The sequence below is a fragment of the Acipenser ruthenus genome, chromosome 18, assembly GCF_902713425.1.
Source record: "Acipenser ruthenus chromosome 18, fAciRut3.2 maternal haplotype, whole genome shotgun sequence".
Classification (NCBI taxonomy): domain Eukaryota; kingdom Metazoa; phylum Chordata; class Actinopteri; order Acipenseriformes; family Acipenseridae; genus Acipenser; species Acipenser ruthenus.
Window position 1 is genome coordinate 15,035,434 of NC_081206.1, and position 19,502 is coordinate 15,054,935.

The 19,502-nt window shown below is 43.6% G+C and overlaps 1 protein-coding gene across 2 annotated transcripts in view; it reads right to left on the reverse strand.

Annotated features, from left to right (window-relative positions):
- Positions 1–19,502, reverse strand: part of LOC117424211 (polypeptide N-acetylgalactosaminyltransferase 16-like) — a 44,643-nt gene that overhangs the window by 14,088 nt on the left and 11,053 nt on the right. For both annotated transcript variants that reach the window (XM_034040375.3, XM_058991266.1), the window contains 6 exons: positions 17,444–17,625; positions 14,234–14,332; positions 11,234–11,301; positions 5,702–5,767; positions 5,051–5,172; positions 4,533–4,620 (listed from right to left, as the gene is read on the reverse strand). In XM_034040375.3, the coding sequence (XP_033896266.1) occupies positions 4,533–4,620; positions 5,051–5,172; positions 5,702–5,767; positions 11,234–11,301; positions 14,234–14,332; positions 17,444–17,625 (625 nt within the window). The remainder of the gene's footprint in view (positions 1–4,532; positions 4,621–5,050; positions 5,173–5,701; positions 5,768–11,233; positions 11,302–14,233; positions 14,333–17,443; positions 17,626–19,502) is intronic.

Genomic DNA, 19,502 nt, shown 5'->3' on the forward strand with positions numbered 1-19,502 from the left:
GGTAACAAAAGAACATAATTCTTCTCACAGGGGCGTGGAGTGAGAAGAATTGACATAAATTGAACATCGGCATAATGAAACAAAATGAATGAACAAAGTGGAATGCTATGGGGCCCTGAACAGGGACTTCACCCTGGCACAGTATCCTGTCAGGATAAAAGATCCCAGACAAAGAAAAACCCTAACCAAGTACAGACTCAGTGACCACAGCCAGGCCATCGAAACAGGCCGCCACAAAAAGAGCTGGCTGGCCAGACCGAACCGGCTGTGCAGTCACTGTGAGCGGGGAGAAGGTGAAATAGAGGCGCACTTCCTGCTATCCTGCTCCAAATACTGCCAAATAAGGGCAAATTCTCGAGTCAGTTGACCCAGTTTCCACACCTGCTTGAACCTGAGAAGCTGCGGATCCTGCTGGGAGAGGAGGCTCTGACAGCAGAGCTTGCAGCCCAGGACGTGTGTGCCTGTCCCAGCCTGAGGGACAGTGTGGAGACACTCAATAAAACTGCACTGTTTATTGTTAAATTAGACAGGAGGGGGGGGGGGGGTATATTGTTTATATTCTGTTAAGAAGGAAGGAGGGGGAGGGATTGATATGGTGTGTTATTAACATTATATTTTATTTGATTATTATTATTATTTATTTCTTAGCAGACGCCCTTATCCAGGGCGACTTACAATCGTAAGCAAATACATTTCAAGTGTTACAATACAAGTAATACAATAACAGCAAGAAATACAATAACTTTTGTTCAAGCAAAGTACAAGTGTGACAAACCACAATTCAATAATACAGCAGATAATAGTGATAGTTACATCAGGATATGATTAAATAGTGATAGTTACATCAGGACGTGACCAAATACAAAGCACTACAGGTTAAACACTTGGCAGACCACAGCACTCCGAAGCACAGGACCAAATGCAGAAAAATAGGGGGCAGACAAGAGCAAAATAAAGCACATCTACATGAAGGGTGATAGTGTCCCAGGATACAAACAGAGGAGTTCTACAGGTGCTCCCTGAAGAGGTGAGTCCCAAGGAGGCGCCGGAATGTGGTCAGGGACTGGGCAGTCCCGACTTCCGTAGGAAGGTCATTCCACCACTGCGGAGCAAGGGTGGAGAAGGAGCGGGCTCTGGAGGCAGGGGAGCGTAGCGGAGGTAGAGCCTTGATGTAATGTGTGTTGAAATGCTTTGGCAACACTGGTTCACTCCTGTCATGCTAATAAAGCCAGTTTGAATTTGAATTTGAGAGAGAGAGAGATTTTGATTAAAACAGTCATATGCTGTATATATGATACAGATGAGTATGTTGTTTTTATTTGTATTTTAATTGACGCTTTCATTTTGACAACTATTCGCTAGGATTGTACCAAAGCTTGTATCTGTTGGCTAAGACATTTGTGAAACTTCAGTTTTTGCCTTTGCCATGGAAACTCTGGAATTCTGCACAATCCTCTGCCTGCCAGCTCGACACCCTCCTGAATGACATCTAGCAGCTCGACTGTCTTTTCCTGTATAAATATTTACAATAAATAAAAAAGGGCCATATGGAGCTGCATTTTAGACTTTCTAATAGGTTTGTTTTAATTTCCTGCGTCCGCATAAAATTGAGTTTCCTGGGAATGGATTATTAGATCATGAAGCAGATCCAGATTCTGTGCCGCTGCAAAGGGAACTTTGAGAGAATGCCAGCAATGAGAATGAGCTCTCGGATGAGCTCTCTCAGTGTAAATGTCAGCAATGAGAATGAGCTCTCGGATGAGCTTTCTCACTGTAAATGCCAGCAATGAGAATGAGCTCTCGGATGAGCTCTCTCAGTTTTAATGTCAGCAATGAGAATGAGCTCTCGGACGAGCTTTCTCAGTGTAAATGCCAGCAATGAGAATGAGCTCTCGGATGAGCTTTCTCAGTGTAAATGTCAGCAATGAGAATGAGCTCTCGGATGAGCTTTCTCAGTGTAAATGTCAGCAATAAGTGTGCGGAAGAAGCATTTATCCGTTTATTTATTTATTTCTTGTTGATGCTAGTGAAAGGTGACAGACAATGGCACTGACTGTAGTCTGGAATTAGGCAGCCACCAACAGAGCTTCCCCTCACAGCTCTGCAAGAGAGACCCTGTAGTCTGGCCGGGCGCCTGCGGGCTTGCCTGTAAGCTGCCCAGAGCTGTGTTGTCCTCCGACGTGGCAGCATGGTGGGCCTTCAGTGTGAAAAGAAGCGGTCGGCTGACGGCACACGCTTCGGAGGACAGTGTGGGGGTGGTAGCGGTCAGTTGAGCCTAAAAATAATTTGCTATTCTAAATTGGGAGAAAATGATAAATAAACTATTGGCGACTACTAAATTAAAAAAAAAAGTAGGTCCTAACCAAGTGTCATCATAATTAGGAAAGCCACTCTCCAGATATATGTATACAATGTGACATACAGACAGATGGCAGGACAGACAGACAGATGGCAGGACAGGCAGACACACACCCTCAGATTATGTTATACTCAATAACTTTTGCTAACGAATGTCCTTAGCAAGAGTGATGACAATGAGACAAGCAGCTGTCTAGATACAGACATACTCTGCATCCCTGGTGGGAACATTAGTCTTAGTTACTTTAAAGAGAGCATCCTGGATGAAAAAAGACCCATTGAGCTATTTTGATGCCAGTTAGCCAGCCTCTAGGGTTGAATGTCCCAAACAGTTAGGAGTTTAACAATGAGATCTGTGTTTGCTTTCAGCAGGATGATCACACAATGGAAATCTTGCATCTCCTGCCAGTAATACAAACTCCTACAGTGCTGGCACAAAAACTGCAGAAGAGAAAATAATAAACCCTTATTGCTGACATCCACCGAGTCCATGTGAAATTGAGGATTCGTTCCGATATTCCCTTGACACTGGCCAGCTCCTAAAGGAGTGCCAAGTTCATTTTCTTATTCATTATAGCACGAGCAGCATTATAACTGCCCCCCCTTTTCATATTTAGGTATTTTTATTTCTATTCCTTTAATGTGGTCTGAAGAGATTTCCGGGTACAACAGCATAGATCAGCATGATGCGTGTGCTTCCTGGTACACTGCCTACAGTAAGTGCAGTTTAACTGATCCACAAGGACCCAAATACCTTCGCTCCAAGAAAAGGGGGGCCAGTAATTACGTCATTCCCACTACGACGAGATACAACATTGACTGTAAAGGCCTGGTTAGCACTCCTTTAGGTTAAAGGAAGTTCACAGTTTCTATGCCTTAGTCTCGGGTTGTTTGTTCGCTGTTGTACTCCCTGGGTCACGTCACCACTGCAGTGTCTTCTGGGTAAAAAGATGTTATTGACAAAGCATGTCAGTCAGTGCAGGGGAAGCAGCTGATTGGTTATTGACAGAAAAGAAGCCTGTGAAGGAGTTGGGACAATTTCACTGTCCAGGTGAAATGACCAGGAAGTGCAAGACAGTCCGAAAGCACGGCTTCCAACCCTAGTCTAGAATCAGATTTAGATCCATGTTTCTATAATACAAGCTTCTTCCAAACCTGCACACTGGAGACCTATAAAATGAACAGATGTGCATGGCACAGGCATTGTCTTAGCTACAATTACTTTAACATTAACGTAACTGCATATTGTGAAGATTTGCTGAAAATGTTAAACAGATTTTAAAACGGATAAAGCAGGCACTCCCAGAGATACTGCGCTGGTTTCTTCCCCAGATCAGAGCTAATTGGGGTCTGTGAAACTAGACTTGAGCTAGGCTTGGTTGTGCATGTCTCTGTAGTAGTATGGCATATTCTCTTCTGACTCAAGTGAATAATGAGGTTGTAAAAGCAGTGATTTAGTCATTAGAGCCAATGATTGTGCCAGACGGCTGCTGGCACTCAGACGAGTTTCCAAAGAGCAGCTCGACCTGATGTCAGTGGCTAAATACGGGGTCTGGCTATCACCTCACTAACGCATCAAGAAATTCAACTGCATCGCTGCAGTGATGTAACCCTCAATCACACATCTTTAAAAGAGGGTAGAGCTAGCAAAATAATTCTACACATTCTGCTTGCCTTGTACTTCCAGTCTCTATACAGGTCTCTGATAGTCCTGCCTTTTCATGGTCATTTCAACTGGAGATTGAAACTGTCCCCACCCCTTCAGGTTAGAAACCAACCAGCTGCTTCCCCTAATGACTGACATGCTTTGCAGCCAGTAAGATGCGCAAACCCCAAAACACTGCTGAGGTGAAATGACCCAGGAAATGAGAGTGTATCAGATTTCCTGGAAGGGAAGGTAAGCAAACTGACAACTTCCTTTCACTTTCTTGTACCTAGTGCAATATTTCAAATGAGAATTCACCTGTGTGATTCTACATAGTCAGTAGAACTGGATGACAGCTGAGATTTAAGAAAGCATTTAGTAAGCTACAACAATCTTATGAATATCCTACAGTTTGAGAGTCCTGAACCTGTTCTACACTAGGCTCCTTTACAGTTCTAATTTTCAGACACAGTAAACAACACGACATTGCAGCCTTTCTTTACCACCCCTATATGGAACAATGGTTTACCTCCTCGGAGATCTGCGGATGCTGCCAGGTACGCAAAGTTGTCCAGACTGATGACATCAATGATGGGGCTCACCACACGGGTGTGATCCTGGGGGGAGAGGGGGAGGGCAGCTTTAACTCCTATTCAGACAGGTGTGAAGGCTGCTGCTCTGCCAGCCCCTATCATACTGCCCCTGTACTTGTCCTATTGCTGTATGTGTCCTGCAGAATTTTCCTTAGATTATTTTTTACTGAGCTTACCTGAAAAGCCTCCTAAAAGATACATTTCTGGATTGGTGTTTAGCTATAATTTCTATCCCCTCTGAAACTGTGAGTTAGTAAATTGAAAATTTCTATATTAAGTCTGTGTTTAATGGGGGGGGGGGGGGGGGGGGCAGAAAATACCGCTATACATCTCTAGTGGTCATTCTGATAAACACTACACTCCAGAGTGTGACAAACTCATAGAGGCTCCAGGCAGGTGGGGGATGCAGTTCAGGCGGGTGAATGCAGGGGCTCTGCACGCTGGGTTCTTGTACCTCTTTGACTCTCTGCAGCATGGGCTGCAGCCACTCCGTGTTCACCTCACAGTGACTGTCCAGGAAGGTCAGGATAGAGGCTGTGGCTGATTCAGCACCTCGCACACGAGAGCGAATCAGACCTGCACAGAGGAGGGGAGAGGGAGAGAGGAGAGGGTGAGGAGAGAGGGAGGGAGACAGGGAGAGAGGTAAGAGAAGAGAGACAGAAGAGAATAGCAGAGAGAGGAAGGGAGTGTCAGGGAGAGAGGAGAGGGTGAGGAGAGAGGGAGGGAGACAGAGAGATAAGAGAAGAGAGACAGAAGAGAATGGCAGAGAGAGGAAGGGAGTGTCGGAGAGAGGAGAGGGTGAGGAGAGAGGGAGGAAGACAGATATACCTTTTGTATACCTTTTGTATAATATATAGTTTAATATGATTAATCTGATACAAAACTAGCTAACAACGAAATTTCAAACAGCTGTATCATATCAACATCAGGGTCCAATATAAACTATATATTATATAAACGTATCTAGAGATAAAAAGTGTGACATAAGTATGGATAGGAGCCACCGTATATCCCCAGAGTGGGAAACATTCACTGAATGAAGTGTAAGAAAGTGTGGTGCATGTAGGACTAGGAACCAGATTCAATAATGTCACAGGCTACTCACCCTCCCTCTTGGCATTGCGCAGGCATCGCACCTTGGGGATCTGTGTCAAGAGCAGGCAGTCCTCCGCTGGGGGCACAGAGAGAGGAAACAGTGAGGCTACACACACCCATACAGGCCCCAAACAGGCCCTTGGCAACCACACTAATACAAAGAGGCTCTCATTTGAAGCAAGTGCAACAGCATCTTGTCAATGTAAGAAACACATCACTATGAAATACCTCAGAAAACAAGCCAGGTACTTTTTACACCCACTAGAGGAAGTGCTGCAGAGGGAGAGGGTAATGGTGGCACTCTGGGTTACCAGATGTGATGAGGTTAGACATGTTACTGAGAGCTCCATCGAGGCCACAGCGGTGCTTCACACTTCTCTGTTTTAAAGTGGCCAGGATGGCACAATTCAAACAGACAATTCTACAGCGTGAATGTAAATGACAAATTACGATAATGTAACAAGCTGCTCTTTATGAACACTGTTAAATGTGGGAACATTTCAGTGGAGATTCTCTTCAATCGCTATCTTCTGTTTTCAATTTATTTCTGATCAATCAATGTGTCAGGCTTAATCCCCACGGTAGAAATGTTTAGAAATCACAAATTCCAGAGGAGCCAGCCAGATTCCAGGGGCGTTCCTGCAGTGCTGTGTCTTAGCCTTGTTAGATAGTGTGCATTCCTGCAGTGCTGTGTCTTAGCCTTGTTAGATAGGGTGCATTCCTGCAGTGCTGTGTCTTAGCCTTGTTAGATAGGGTGCATTCCTGCAGTGCTGTGTCTTAGCCTTGTTAGATAGGAGGCATTCCTGCAGTGCTGTGTCTTAGCCTTGTTAGATAGGAGGCATTCCTGCAGTGCTGTGTCTTAGCCTTGTTAGATAGGGTGCATTCCTGCAGTGCTGTGTCTTAGCCTTGTTAGATAGGGTGCATTCCTGCAGTGTGGCTGTTCTGAACTCTGGTCTATCACAGGTCTGCACGTTCTCGTGTGAAAGGTTTTGGTTATTTGCTTGTTTTTAATTCAGTGAAGTGTTCTAGAGCAGCTAGACCACTGGAGTAGAACAGTTCTAGCACAGGAAGTACTTCAGTGTCAGGACGCAGCAAGAACCTGTACTTCCAGAATGTTGCATGTGAGACATCTGCACAGTCCAAATCGAAGTGTAAACCCCATGCAAGGAACCAAGATCTTCAATAGAATAAAGGGGGGCCAGTGAGAATGCTGCCAGTGCTGATATGGTGGGAATTCTTTGTATACAGTGCCTTGCATAAGTGTTCACCCCCCTTGGACTTTTCCACATTTTGTAGTGTTACAACCTGGAATTAAAATGGATTTAATTGGGATTTTTACCATTTGATTTACACAACATACTTAACACTTTGAAGATGCAAAATATTTTTTATTGTGACACAAAAGTTAATTAAACAAAAAAAAAGACATTTGTTGGTTGCATAAGTATTCACCCCCGAGTCAATACTTGGTAGAAGCACCTTTGGCAGCAATTACAGCTGTGAGTTTTTTTGGGTAAGTCTCTACCAGCTTTGCACATCTGGATCTTGCAATTTTTGCCCATTCTTCTTGGCAAAATTGCTCAAGCTCTGTCAAGTTGGATGGGGACCGTTGATGAACAGCAATTTTCAAGTCTTGCCACAGATTCTCAATCGGATTGAGGTCTGGGCTTTGACTGGGCCATTCTAAGACATTCAGGTTCTTGTTTTTAAACCACTCCAGTGTAGCTTTGGCTATGTGTTTAGGGTCATTGTCCTGCTGGAAGGTGAACCTCTGCCCCAGTCCTAGGTCTCTTGCAGACTGAAACAGGTTTTCCTCTAGAATTTCCCTGTATTTGGCTCCATCCATCTTGCCCTCAATCCTGACCAGTTTCCCAGTCCCTGCCAATGAAAAGCATCCCCATAACATGATGCTGCCACCACCATGCTTCACCGTGGGGATGGTGTTCTCAGGGTGATGAGCAGTGCTGGCTTTGCGCCACACATAGCGTTTTGTGCTAAGACCAGAAAAGTTCAGTTTTGGTCTCATCAGACCAGAGAACCTTTTTCCACGTTTGCTGTGTCTCCCACATGCCTTTTGGCAAAATCCAAATGGGATTTGATATGGGTTTTCTGCAGCAATGGCTTTCTTCTCACCACTCTTCCATAAAGCCCAGCTTTGTGGAGCGTCCGGGTTATAGTTGTCCCATGGATGGTTTCTCCCATCTCAGCTGTGGATCTCTCCAGCTCCATCAGAGTTACCATTGGCCTCTTGGTTGCTTCTCTGACTAATGCCCTCCTTACCTGGTCACTGAGTTTTGGCGGACGGCCTTCTCTAGGCAGAGTCGCGGTTGTGCCATATTCTTTCCATTTTTTAATAATGGATTTAACGGTGCTCCGGGGGATGTTCAAAGTTTGGGATATTTTTTTATAACCCAGCCCTGATTGGTGCTTCTCCAGAACTTTATCCCAGACTTGTTTTGATAGCTCCTTGGTCTTCATGATGCTGTTTGTTTAGATATGCTCTCTAACAAACTCTGGGGCCTTCCAGAAACAGGTGTATTTAATCTGAGCTCATGTGACACTTTAATTGCACACAGGTGGACTCCATTCAACTAATTATGTGACTTCTGAAGGCAATTGGTTGCACCAGAGCTTATTTAGGGGTGTCACAGCAAAGGGGGTGAATACTTATGCAATCAAGACTTTTCAGTTTTTTATTTGTAAATAATTTTGAAAAATATGTAGATTTATTTCCCCACTTCGACATTATGGACTATTTTGTGTAGATCAGTGACAAAAAATCCTAATTAAATCCATTTTAATTCCAGGTTGTAACACTACAAAATGTGGAAAAGTCCAAGGGGGGTGAATACTTATGCAAGTAACCTGGGATAGTCCTCCTAGAAGCACATTAATGTAGTAATCCCACCTTTCTTAATATAAAGTGGCATCATTTCAATGCAAAAGACAAACACACTGTAGTATTTGATTTAGGAATGGTGTTTTTTTCAAAGCTGCTAATGAAGTGAATGTTCTGAGCGCTCCTCCCAGATATTCCAATGCTGCACTTCTGCTGTGTCCCGCATTCCACTTCAAGGGTCACATGAAGGAACGTGGAGACCAGGCACTGACAAGCACAGACTGCTGCTGCATTTTCAGGAATTTCAATGCATTTTTTCTTCCTCTTCATAAATTAAAAAATCTGGCCAGAGCATTTTGATCAGCTGGTGTGTCCATACTATAGGCTACAGAACTGTGTAGTTTATCATTCTCTGTGTTGCTGTGCCCAAATTAAACTACAGTACACAATAACATTGCTAAACCTGCAGGGTCTTGTGCAAAACAAGATGGAATGGTTCAGACAGATGGTTTTCATATGGGAGATTGTAATCAAGGAATGAGTCCCTGGGATGTAAATGTGGCTCCCCCATTCCTTATATAGGTCTCACATGTAAACTTGAAAGAAATGCATGCTATAGTTAACATGTGAAAAAGACATCTCTGTTTGCATTCAGATAGGGTTGCACTTCCTTGGTCAGCTGGAGAGTGGAATTGCCCTCTCCCCTTCAGCCCTGCTGTGAGACACTCTGCATACGGTGTAGTGCATACAGGTACGCTCATCAGGAAACTGCAGAGAGTCTGTCACTGACGAACTGTCTGCAGCACACCTCTCTCCGAGGAGATATCTGTCACAGTGACAGGTACGCTCATCAGGAAACTACAGAGAGTCTGTCACTGACGAGCTATCTGGATGACAGGTACCTCTACAGAGAGCAAGCAGGGGCTGTCTCATTCATTGAACAGGAGCAGACAGATAAAAGTGGACAGGTATCTTGCAAAACTACACCCAGTGCAAGTTCAGAGGCTGCCCCAGTTAAAATGCATCTGCTATGGTTAATGATATAATAGAAATCTTTTAGGAACAAAATAATAATAAAAAATACCAGTAAAACCATATACACTAGAGGAAACGTATCATGCAATTACATAAATAAAAAATAGATTATTCTGACATCATTCGTAGTAGCAAACAAAAATAGTTCTACTTAATAGGCAATCTCACACAGCAAACTACTGGAATGTAACAGCATAGTAAACAGATTGAAATTATCTTTTTTTTTTCCCTGTCCCTTCAATGCCAATGATGTGTGCAGTCATTCCAGGTGGTTCTTAGAGCAAATACTAAAATATATACATTTTTTTATTTTGTGCTGAGTCTGTGTTAAGACGCTCTCACGGGAGTTCAGTTCTAGTATCCTGCCATTGATATATGTAACATAGGCTAGATCAGCTAAATAGTGATCTGACACTTAAGTTTAATTTTGTTTTGATTGCAATAAACCGCTGTGCACTAGATGGCACTGGTGCTTACACATATTAAGACTCTTTGGCTGATCTAGCCTGTGTTACACATGTCTGTGGCAGGCAGCTAGAACAACAACTCTTGAAGTCAGCGTCCGAGAACCTGAACACAGACTTCTCAGAAAAATGAAACACAGTATTTGAGTAATGCAAGTAAGAACCTCTCAGGATTGCAAACAGTGTAAAAGAGGAGGGGGCAGGAAAATAATATGAAGAAAATGTTTTCTAAAGCTATTGTTAGTAAGATGATACACCTTTCATAGCACACCTTGGTAAAGATGAGGACATGAGCCACAACTACTACTAGACAGAACAGAAGCCTTTCTCTTTCCAGCAATGACCCTCCAGTTGAAATACTGTGAAGGAGCACATCTAAAGGGTACTTATTGGGCGTGTTCCCCACCCTCTCCACTGGGGCTTCTGCTTACTTCACTATTGACCATGCTTACTAACTATTCCAGCAGAAGAGGATTCTGGAAGTGAGGTGAGCACTGAATGGTTATATTGTTAAATGATTTGATTTGAATGAGGAGGGCTGTCCAGTGCTGGCACTTAGGATTCTCCAGACAGGCTCAACGCAGCTCAAATCCAGGTAAAGAGAGATTCAGAGAAAACAGATCACTCAGTACTGGAGCAACAGAACCCAGAAACCTCCGAATGACTGCAAACGAAGCTACACTCTCTTTCAATATAACAGGCATGGATATAGGACTCCTAGTCCAGAGCAGTTCACCCATGCCAGGTTTTAATACATGTTTGATTAGCCACAGTGTATAGGTAACAAGCTCAGGTGTGTCTTAATAGACTCATAGTAAAACCAGGAATGTCTTACCCCTGTAGAAGGAGAATTCAGATAATATAAAGCAGTGCTACTCACTTGTGACTCTTCCGATCCATTCCAGTACAGGACTTTGTTCCAGCCATGTCTGTAATGACTGATCTGAGCAGGTCTCTAATAGTTCAGTTGAACCCGGCCGTGCAGTCATTGAGACCTGGCTGGAACACGGTCCTGGTTTGGAATAGACTGAACGGGACATCTTGGTTGTGATTGAATCCCTGTTCCAATCAACATTAAGTCAGGCCAACATGTTTAATTAAACTCCACTGTGACAGTGCAGTGTTCTTCACTGCTTGAATCAAGCCAGTCCATTAGGAACCCCCCACCCCAGTGCTCCCAGTGCCTGTGAAGGTGGATACCTACGATCGCTGCTGAAGTCATCCACCAGAATGACCTCCTGGATGAGGCTGGGGGGGCTGCGCAGCAGGACGCTGTGAGACGGGATGGGAGAGAGCAGACAACAACAAGCGTGTCAATAACATTGTGTACACCCCCGCCAGGCTGAAAACACAAAACTAGAGCTCTCAGTATCATGAAAAGATCACCATGACGCTCTGCGTGTACTTCAGTCAGGCACCTAGGCATAACTGTTTTTGCACAATTATTTTACCCCTGTTATTCTCCCCCATGTAGAATGCTCAGTTACTCTCTATCACCACAGCAATTCACCACACAGCTCAGGAGGGCTGAAGGTCAGTGGGTGTCCTCTGATCCCATGACTAAGACAACTGCCTCTTTATACCCAGGAGATCGAGAGCGCATGTAGACAAGCTCCCGGTCCCTGGAAGACGAAGGCCAGCCCTGGAGGTGTGTCCTCTTGAGCGCACCATGCGCCTGGCCAGTAGGGGCCACTGTAGTGCAATGAGGAGAAACAATCTCTGATGATTTGTCTTGTTTTAAGGAATGTTTTAAGCACTGTTTTTCTATAGTGTTTACAAGCATTCTTATAGGATAAACAGTGCTTTGAAAATTGAGAATAAACTTAAACCCTCTCTAAAACAGTTAAATCAGCTGCCAACTTGATCTAAATAGTAAAAACTGGATAGGAGCTATATGGTGCTTAAGGTTCTTTCTTTTAGTTTGTTTTAACTAATTACTGGATTCAAACACAATTAAATTTTTTCAACGTAATTTCACAGGAAACATTCCCTACACGATTTTAACAGCAGTTAATATACATATATATACAGGGTGATTAGAAAGTAAGTTTACCACATCAATTGTAAGGTGAGTTGATGTGGTAAACTTACTTTCTAATCACATTGTATATAAAGCAAAACAGCTGATTATAAAATAAAGAATATTTTTGAAAATTAATCCCAAACTGTGAGGCAGGGAGTCCACCCTTCAGTGCTGCAGTGGAGGCACATAAACTGCACTGGCTTGGAAACCATGATGCCAATCCAACTGCAAACAATCGCCATTGATGGTAATGAGTGGGGAAAAAAGCATTTCATGCCAACACTAAAATGAGTTTAAATAAACCCCGCTCCCCTTCGTGTCACAGCTCTCCCTGCTTCACTCTGGAGTCACTGAATCACAAGGCTGCCTCTTTCCCTCAGCACACAGGACAGCTGCCACCCGCGGTGTCACTGGAGACACAGAATTCCTTTGAGTTTGTGAGGGGTTGAAGCCTGGCGCTCACTACAAACCCTTCTTCAAAGTTATATGAGAACAATAATGCCTCGCTTCTGTCCGCAGTGTCCTGAGAAAGCAGGTCACCAGGACCTACATCCGTCGTCTGTCTTTCCGCCTGTCTGTCGCGCTTATATTTTTGTGTAGACTCAAAAAAGTAAGCCATCTTAAATCCCAAACTGTCTAAGATTGTAAAAAAAAAAACGTTCTTTCCATTCAACAGACATGTGCATTTTATTCTTACTTTCACATCTGCTCTGTTAATCTGCAGTGGATTAAATGACAGTGGAAGCAGGCGTGCGTTCATACGCATGTCACATTTCACATGTTTCCATGTATCTGTGAAGACTCATTGTTTAGCAGAAGTCATTGAGAGATAGGGTTCTGGGTTACAGTGGGGTGTCTGTCTGTTTGCACCTCTGTCCATGTGTAGGGCTCACTTACATTTTTTGCAAACAGTAAACTGCTTCTTGAAATTGTGATGAAACTTGAGGTTAACATTATAGCACCTTTGTTGTCTTACTAAGTTTCTTCATAATATTGGAAAATATCTACTTCAATTGCAGGCCTTATTTAGCAACAAGGGCAAAGACCATTTTTTTGCATGGAATAAAATCATTGTAAGGCTATAACACCAGTAACAAACAGCACACCACAGAGGAGTTAGGATACTGCTGGAGTAGTTTCTTGCTAGTTATTGTATTCCGGTATGTGTGGAGGGGGGTTGGCAGAGAGGGGGTTAAATTCCGCTCTGCAGATACACGTCACAGGATATCAATAGGGTGTTAATGGTGTTGAGCAGAGAGTTTATGTGGAGAGTTAATGTCTGTGTTAGTTGGGTAGAGTTAATGTCAGTGAAGGTGAAGGTTAGACAGTGGGTGTTTTGTGTCTTGGTGTTGGTCTGTGTTAGTTGGGTAGAGTTAATGTCAGTGAAGATGAAGGTTAGACAGTGGGTGTTTTGTGTCTTGGTGTTAGTGTTAGTTGAGGAAGGAAAGTTTATGTGCGGTTTCCTTGGAAGCGGAGGCTCATCCTGGAACCACATGGTGTGTAAAAGTGTTTGTATTGTTTTGTTCAACTGTTTGTTTTGGCCACCGTGCCTCTGTTTGTTTGTTCCTGTATTTTGTCTGTTATTTTATTATTATTTATTATTAAAAGTGCGCAATAGCTCTTCAGCTTGCAGCTTCTTGTTTCTGAGTCTCTCTTCCTGCCTGTAACAAGTCGGGCCGTGACGCTACCCTGTCACAGTGTGGCACACGTGTCAAAACATAATTCAAAACATACCCCACACACTCTGGTGTCATGCTGCTACAGCTAATACACCGGCGTGAGAATCCACGGACAGAGAGGACAGAGACTGGAGGTTGTGGTCGACACGCCATGCAGGCGCAGGATTAGGGTTAGAATCCCCTGAACGAATCCCTATGTTACAGTTGTGCTTATCCCGGTCTACACACAGTGATGATACCCGGGGCTCACCCTGGTTCACACCGCAGCCGTGAGGGATCTCCACACATTCGAGACACATGATAAAGGACTGGCTTTCCAGCTCCTTTTAAAGGAATGTGGCCAGGGTGGACTGATACTCAATCAATACCTGGCCACACCTGTCTTGATTAGGGAGAGGATTCTAACTTCCAGCCCTGCCATATGTAGCACAAATTTACACTGCAATTAAAATATACCATTTCCATGTGCAGGGCTTCTGCTCCTTCACAAAATCAAACTCACCTCTTGACAGTGCGTAGCAAGGTGGAGCGAGCCTCATTGTGGAATGTGATGATGATGCTGGTTGCTGGGAGGTCAGGGTCAAAGGTCAACGCTGCACACCTGGATGGAGAATGTGCAACCTGATTTAACTGGTCAGCAGAGGGACGGGATATTTCTGGCAGGATGTCAATTTAATAAAGCATTCTGTTATACTTTCTGTCCAGCTATAGTTGAAATGCTTGTCACAATTAACTGTAGCTAATAAAATAAATCCATAAATCTTACCTGTCTTGCACTTCCATAAATCAAGTCATAGCAAACACGTATTTTCATTTTAAAACAAGAAGTCTGGTACTACACAAGGTTAAAGAAAGTTCTTAGTTTCTATGCCTTATTTTCAGGATATCTGTTACACTTGCACTTCCCGAGTCATATCAGCAGTGTCTTTTGGGTCAAAGCAGGTAATAGGGGAAGCCGCTGGTTGGGTAATGACAGAAAAGAAACCATTAAAAGGGTGGGGAAAATTTCACTCTCCAGGTGAAATGATCAAGCAAGTGCAACATTAGACCCACCTACTCTGCATAGATACAGACACAGAGAGCAGGTGGAGAGGAGGTGGGGCTGACAGAAATGTTACACTGTCACATGATTTGAATGGCATGAGGATGGCTGTTAATAACTGTAACAGGTGACTGTGAAGCATGTTTTACTGTTTACACACCTGTACACATGCAGCACAGGGTGGTTATAAAGTGACGAGGGTGTAGAAAAGGTATTGGTTACAGAGAGAGAGAGCTGCAATGTGATAAGCAGAGTTATCACATGATGTGTTCCACACTGTCACAGCCCCCACTGTGTCCCATAGGATACATGTGGTAAATACATAATATGTTTGTGTTCAAAACAGTTATTACAGTACAATGACACTCTCAATAGTGCTAAATATAGAAATATTCAATGACAAACATCTCAACTGGAAGTCAGTTAAGACGTTCAAACAGACTTCAAGTTGAAGCGTTCGTCATTGAATATATTGCCTTCTTTTAGTATTTTTAAAAATAAGGTGTTACATAATATAATGGGCTTGTTTACTGTGAAAATAGCTAATGAGTAACGGTTTACTGACAATATAAAATAAGAAGACTCCAAGCTTGCTTGGCCCCTCTAAGAGCTGGAGTCCATTTGAAACTCTGCTAAAAGGATCCAGAGCAGCTGGTCTGCACAGCGAGGGGGTGGCAGTGTGAATAACTACACACTGACACACATGAATCAAGAGAAACGAGTCACTCTGGCAGTCTGCGCTGCGCTGAGGAAGGGTGTGTCTGGCACCCTGGCTGGGAGCAGGGCTGGAGCTCCGGGGCTCAGCCAGGTCCTAAGGCTGGGTAAACACAGGCCAGTGCGGAGCGTCAGCCGGTGGGGGCGACACTCTCCACTGGAACAGGCACATACTGTATATTATTATTATTATTATTATTATTATTATTATTATTATTTATTTCTTAGCAGACGCCCTTATCCAGGGCGACTTACAATTGTTACAAGATATCACATTATTTTTACATACAATTACCCATTTATAAAGTTGGGTTTTTACTGGAGCAAACTAGGTAAAGTACCTTGCTCAAGGGTACAGCAGCAGTGTCCCCACCGGGATTTGAACCCACGACCCTCCGGTCAAGAGTCCAGAGCCCTAACCACTACTCCACACTGAAGAAATGCATCCGCGGTTGTCTGGGATTCAAATGCAACAGAGCAGAACTGGAGCCGATGATAGTAAGCTCACTTACCTATTAGAAAAATCTTGCTTCTTAGGGTAATATATATATATACAGCTCTGGAAAAAATTAAGAGACCACTGCAAAATTATCAGTTTCTCTGGTTTTACTATTTATAGGTATGTGTTTGGGTAAAATGAACATTTTTGTTTTATTCTATAAACTACTGACAACATTTCTCCCAAATTCCAAATAAAAATATTGTCATTTAGAGCATTTATTTGCAGAAAATGACAACTGGTCAAAATAACAAAAAAGATGCAGTGTTGTCAGACCTCGAATAATGCAAAGAAAATAAGTTCATATTCATTTTTAAACAACATAATACTAATGTTTTAACTTAGGAAGAGTTCAGAAATCAATATTTGGTGGAATAACCCTGATTTTCAAGCACAGCTTTCATGCGTCTTGGCATGCTCTCCACCAGTCTTTCACATTGATGTTGGGTGACTTTATGCCACTCCTGGCGCAAAAATTCAAGCAGCTCGGTTTTGTTTGATGGCTTGTGACCATCCATCTTCCTCTTATATACACACACAGTATATACACATATTTAGATTTTTCATAATTACAGCAATATAGCTTTAAGGTTTTTGCTTTCTTTGCACATTTTTCTTTCCAGTTAGTTGTTTTATGAGTGTGTGTTTAAGCCAAGAGCATTTAAATGTAACAGTCAATCGTTTCTCTTGAAACAGCATGGAGTAAAGTTGTTTAGTTTTCCTGTATGTTTTGTGTGCAATTATACTTGCAACTACACTACAAAATAAAACTGGATTGGAACGGAGAAATGCCTCCATACAGTGTGTGTGTGAGAGAGAAAGAGAGTGAGGAGAGAGAAGTCATCAGAAAGCCGAATGTGTGGAAATATACATACGTTGGGGATTTAAACTGTTGACGACAACTTTGTTGTCAACACTTTGTGCTTAAGCATTTGTTTACTTCTTTCTAATTAAAACCTGGTTTCTACCTGTATATTTATTCTTTCTTGATTTTATATAAAAAAATCCACCCGATTTCACCTGATTTTTTCATTAAATAATTCTACCCGATTTTTAAAAAAGCATTTACCCGAATTTGGAAATTTCACCCAAAAATCAGACGCCCTAATAATATATTGTATTGCACTTGGTTAAAGAAAGCTGTTTCAGTTATTCTTGCACTTGCTTCGTCATTCCACCTGGAGAGGGAAATTGTTCCTACCCCTTCAGAGCCTTTAGTCCTGACAGCAGCCAACCAGCAGCTTCCTCTGATGACTGACATGAGGAGGACTTGTATCTAATGACTGACATGAGAAGGACTTGTATCTAATGACTGACATGAGAAGGACTTGTATCTTGGAGAAGGTGAGGACAGCTGTGACACTGCACTCAGTGCAATGGCAGGTGGCTCTCTCTCTCTTGCAGGGAGGGTGTCTGGCTGGCAGGTGGCTCTTTCTCTCTTGCTGGCTGTGCTGTACCTGTAGTGGCGGGTATCCTGTATGCTGCGCTCACTGCTCAGCCGGTCGCTCTCCTGCTGGTTGAAGGCATGCTCTCTGTACGGATCCTCTCCTGCCTTCAGCTGCTTCCCCGCTAGGTAGGCCTTCTCATCAAACCTGCTGCCTGGGCGCCCTGCCCTGTCCAACCGGGGATCCCGTGTCACCTGGAGGAGAGAGAGGTTTACTGGATTGCAGTGTTGAGAGGAGTTCTCGTTCTTACAGTGTTCTGCAGTGTTGAGTGGAGTTCTTTCCTATACTACTAGAGCGCTCTGCAGTGTTGAGTAGAGCTCTCTTTCCTATACTACTAGAGCGCTCTGCAGTGTTGAGTGGAGCTCTCTTTGCTATACTACTAGAGCGCTCTGCAGTGTTGAGTGGAGCTCTCTTTCCTATACTGCTAGAGCGCTCTGCAGTGTTGAGTGGAGCTCTCTTTCCTATACTACTAGAGCGCTCTGCAGTGTTGAGTGGAGCTCTCTTTCCTATACTGCTAGAGCGCTCTGCAGTGTTGAGTGGAGCTCTCTTTCCTATACTGCTAGAGCGCTCTGCAGTGTTGCGTGGAGTTCTCTTTCCTATACTGCTAGAGCGCTCTGCAGTGTTGAGTGGAGTTCTCTTTCCAATGCAGAGCCATTGCAACACTCCGTGTGAAATTCCCAGCAAAGATCAGCAACTTTGCCCAGCGGGACATGAACCTGCGCTCCCCTGACTGTAACTCACCCTACACACCACGCACCCCTACCTGTCCTAGGTGAGCCACTCAGGAACCCCAAAACATAACAAGCTATAGGATGCTGGTTATAAAGACATATGGCCTCTTTTTTCACTGCTTCTATAACAAACGCTACTGGTGCATCCAGTAAAAGCGCTCGCTAGAGTGCAGGATGCGCTCTATAGCCTGGACGTCGCGAGTTCGAGTGCAGGCTATTCCATAGCCGACCGTGGACGGGAGCTTCCAGGGGGCGGCGCTCAATTGGCGGAGGGAGGGTTAGGTCGGCCAGGGTGTCCTCGGCTCACCGCGCACCAGTGACCCCTGTAGTCTGGCTGGGCGCCTGCAGGCTTGCCTGTAAGCTGCCCAGAGCTGCGTTGTCCTCCGACGCTGAAGCTCTGAGGCGGCTGCACGGTGAGTTCGCAGTGTGTAAAGAAGCGGGCGGCTGACGACACACGCTTCGGAGGACAGCGTGTGTTTATCTTCGCCCCTCCCGAGTCAGCGCAGGGGTGGTAGCGGTGAGCTGAGCATAATAAAATAATTGGGCATTTCAAATTGGGGAGAAAATAATAAAAACTAATTGGCAACGACTAAATTTAAAAAAAAAAAGAAAAAAAAAAGACTATTTTTTCAAAGTCTGTTTACATGAATATAAAATACATTTAAATAGCCTAATTGCAATAGTTCTAGAATCACTTACTATAACATGTGTAAGGTGTCTCCTATTATAACATGTGTAGGGTGTCTCCTATTATAACATGTGCAGGGTGTCTCCTATTATAACATGTGCAGGGTGTCTCCTATTATAACATGTGTAGGGTGTCTCCTATTATAACATGTGTAGGGTGTCTCCTATTATAACATGTGTAGGGTGTCTCCTATTATAACATGTGTAAGGTGTCTCCTATTATAACATGTGCAGGGTGTCTCCTATTATAACATGTGTAGGGTGTCTCCTATTATAACATGTGCAGGGTGTCTCCTATTATAACATGTGTAGGGTGTCTCCTATTATAACATGTGTAGGGTGTCTCCTATTATAAATCATTTTGCACAGTTTTTGCACCCAGAACTCTCCCAAACTGCACCTGGCTTCATATTGTATGTAAAAAGAGATACCCCACACACAACTTATTAACAGTATAAATGTCATCCCACATGACTCCATGGGACATTTACTGCCCCAAATTTACCCCCAAAATGTTTTCTACGTACTGGTGACTGTCAAGACCTGTACCACATACCCTGTACCAGTCTCAGCACACATTCCAATCTGTAGTTCTAGAGAAGCTCATTGCAGCAGTTCTGGGACTAAAGGCTACATATTCCACAATGCACTGC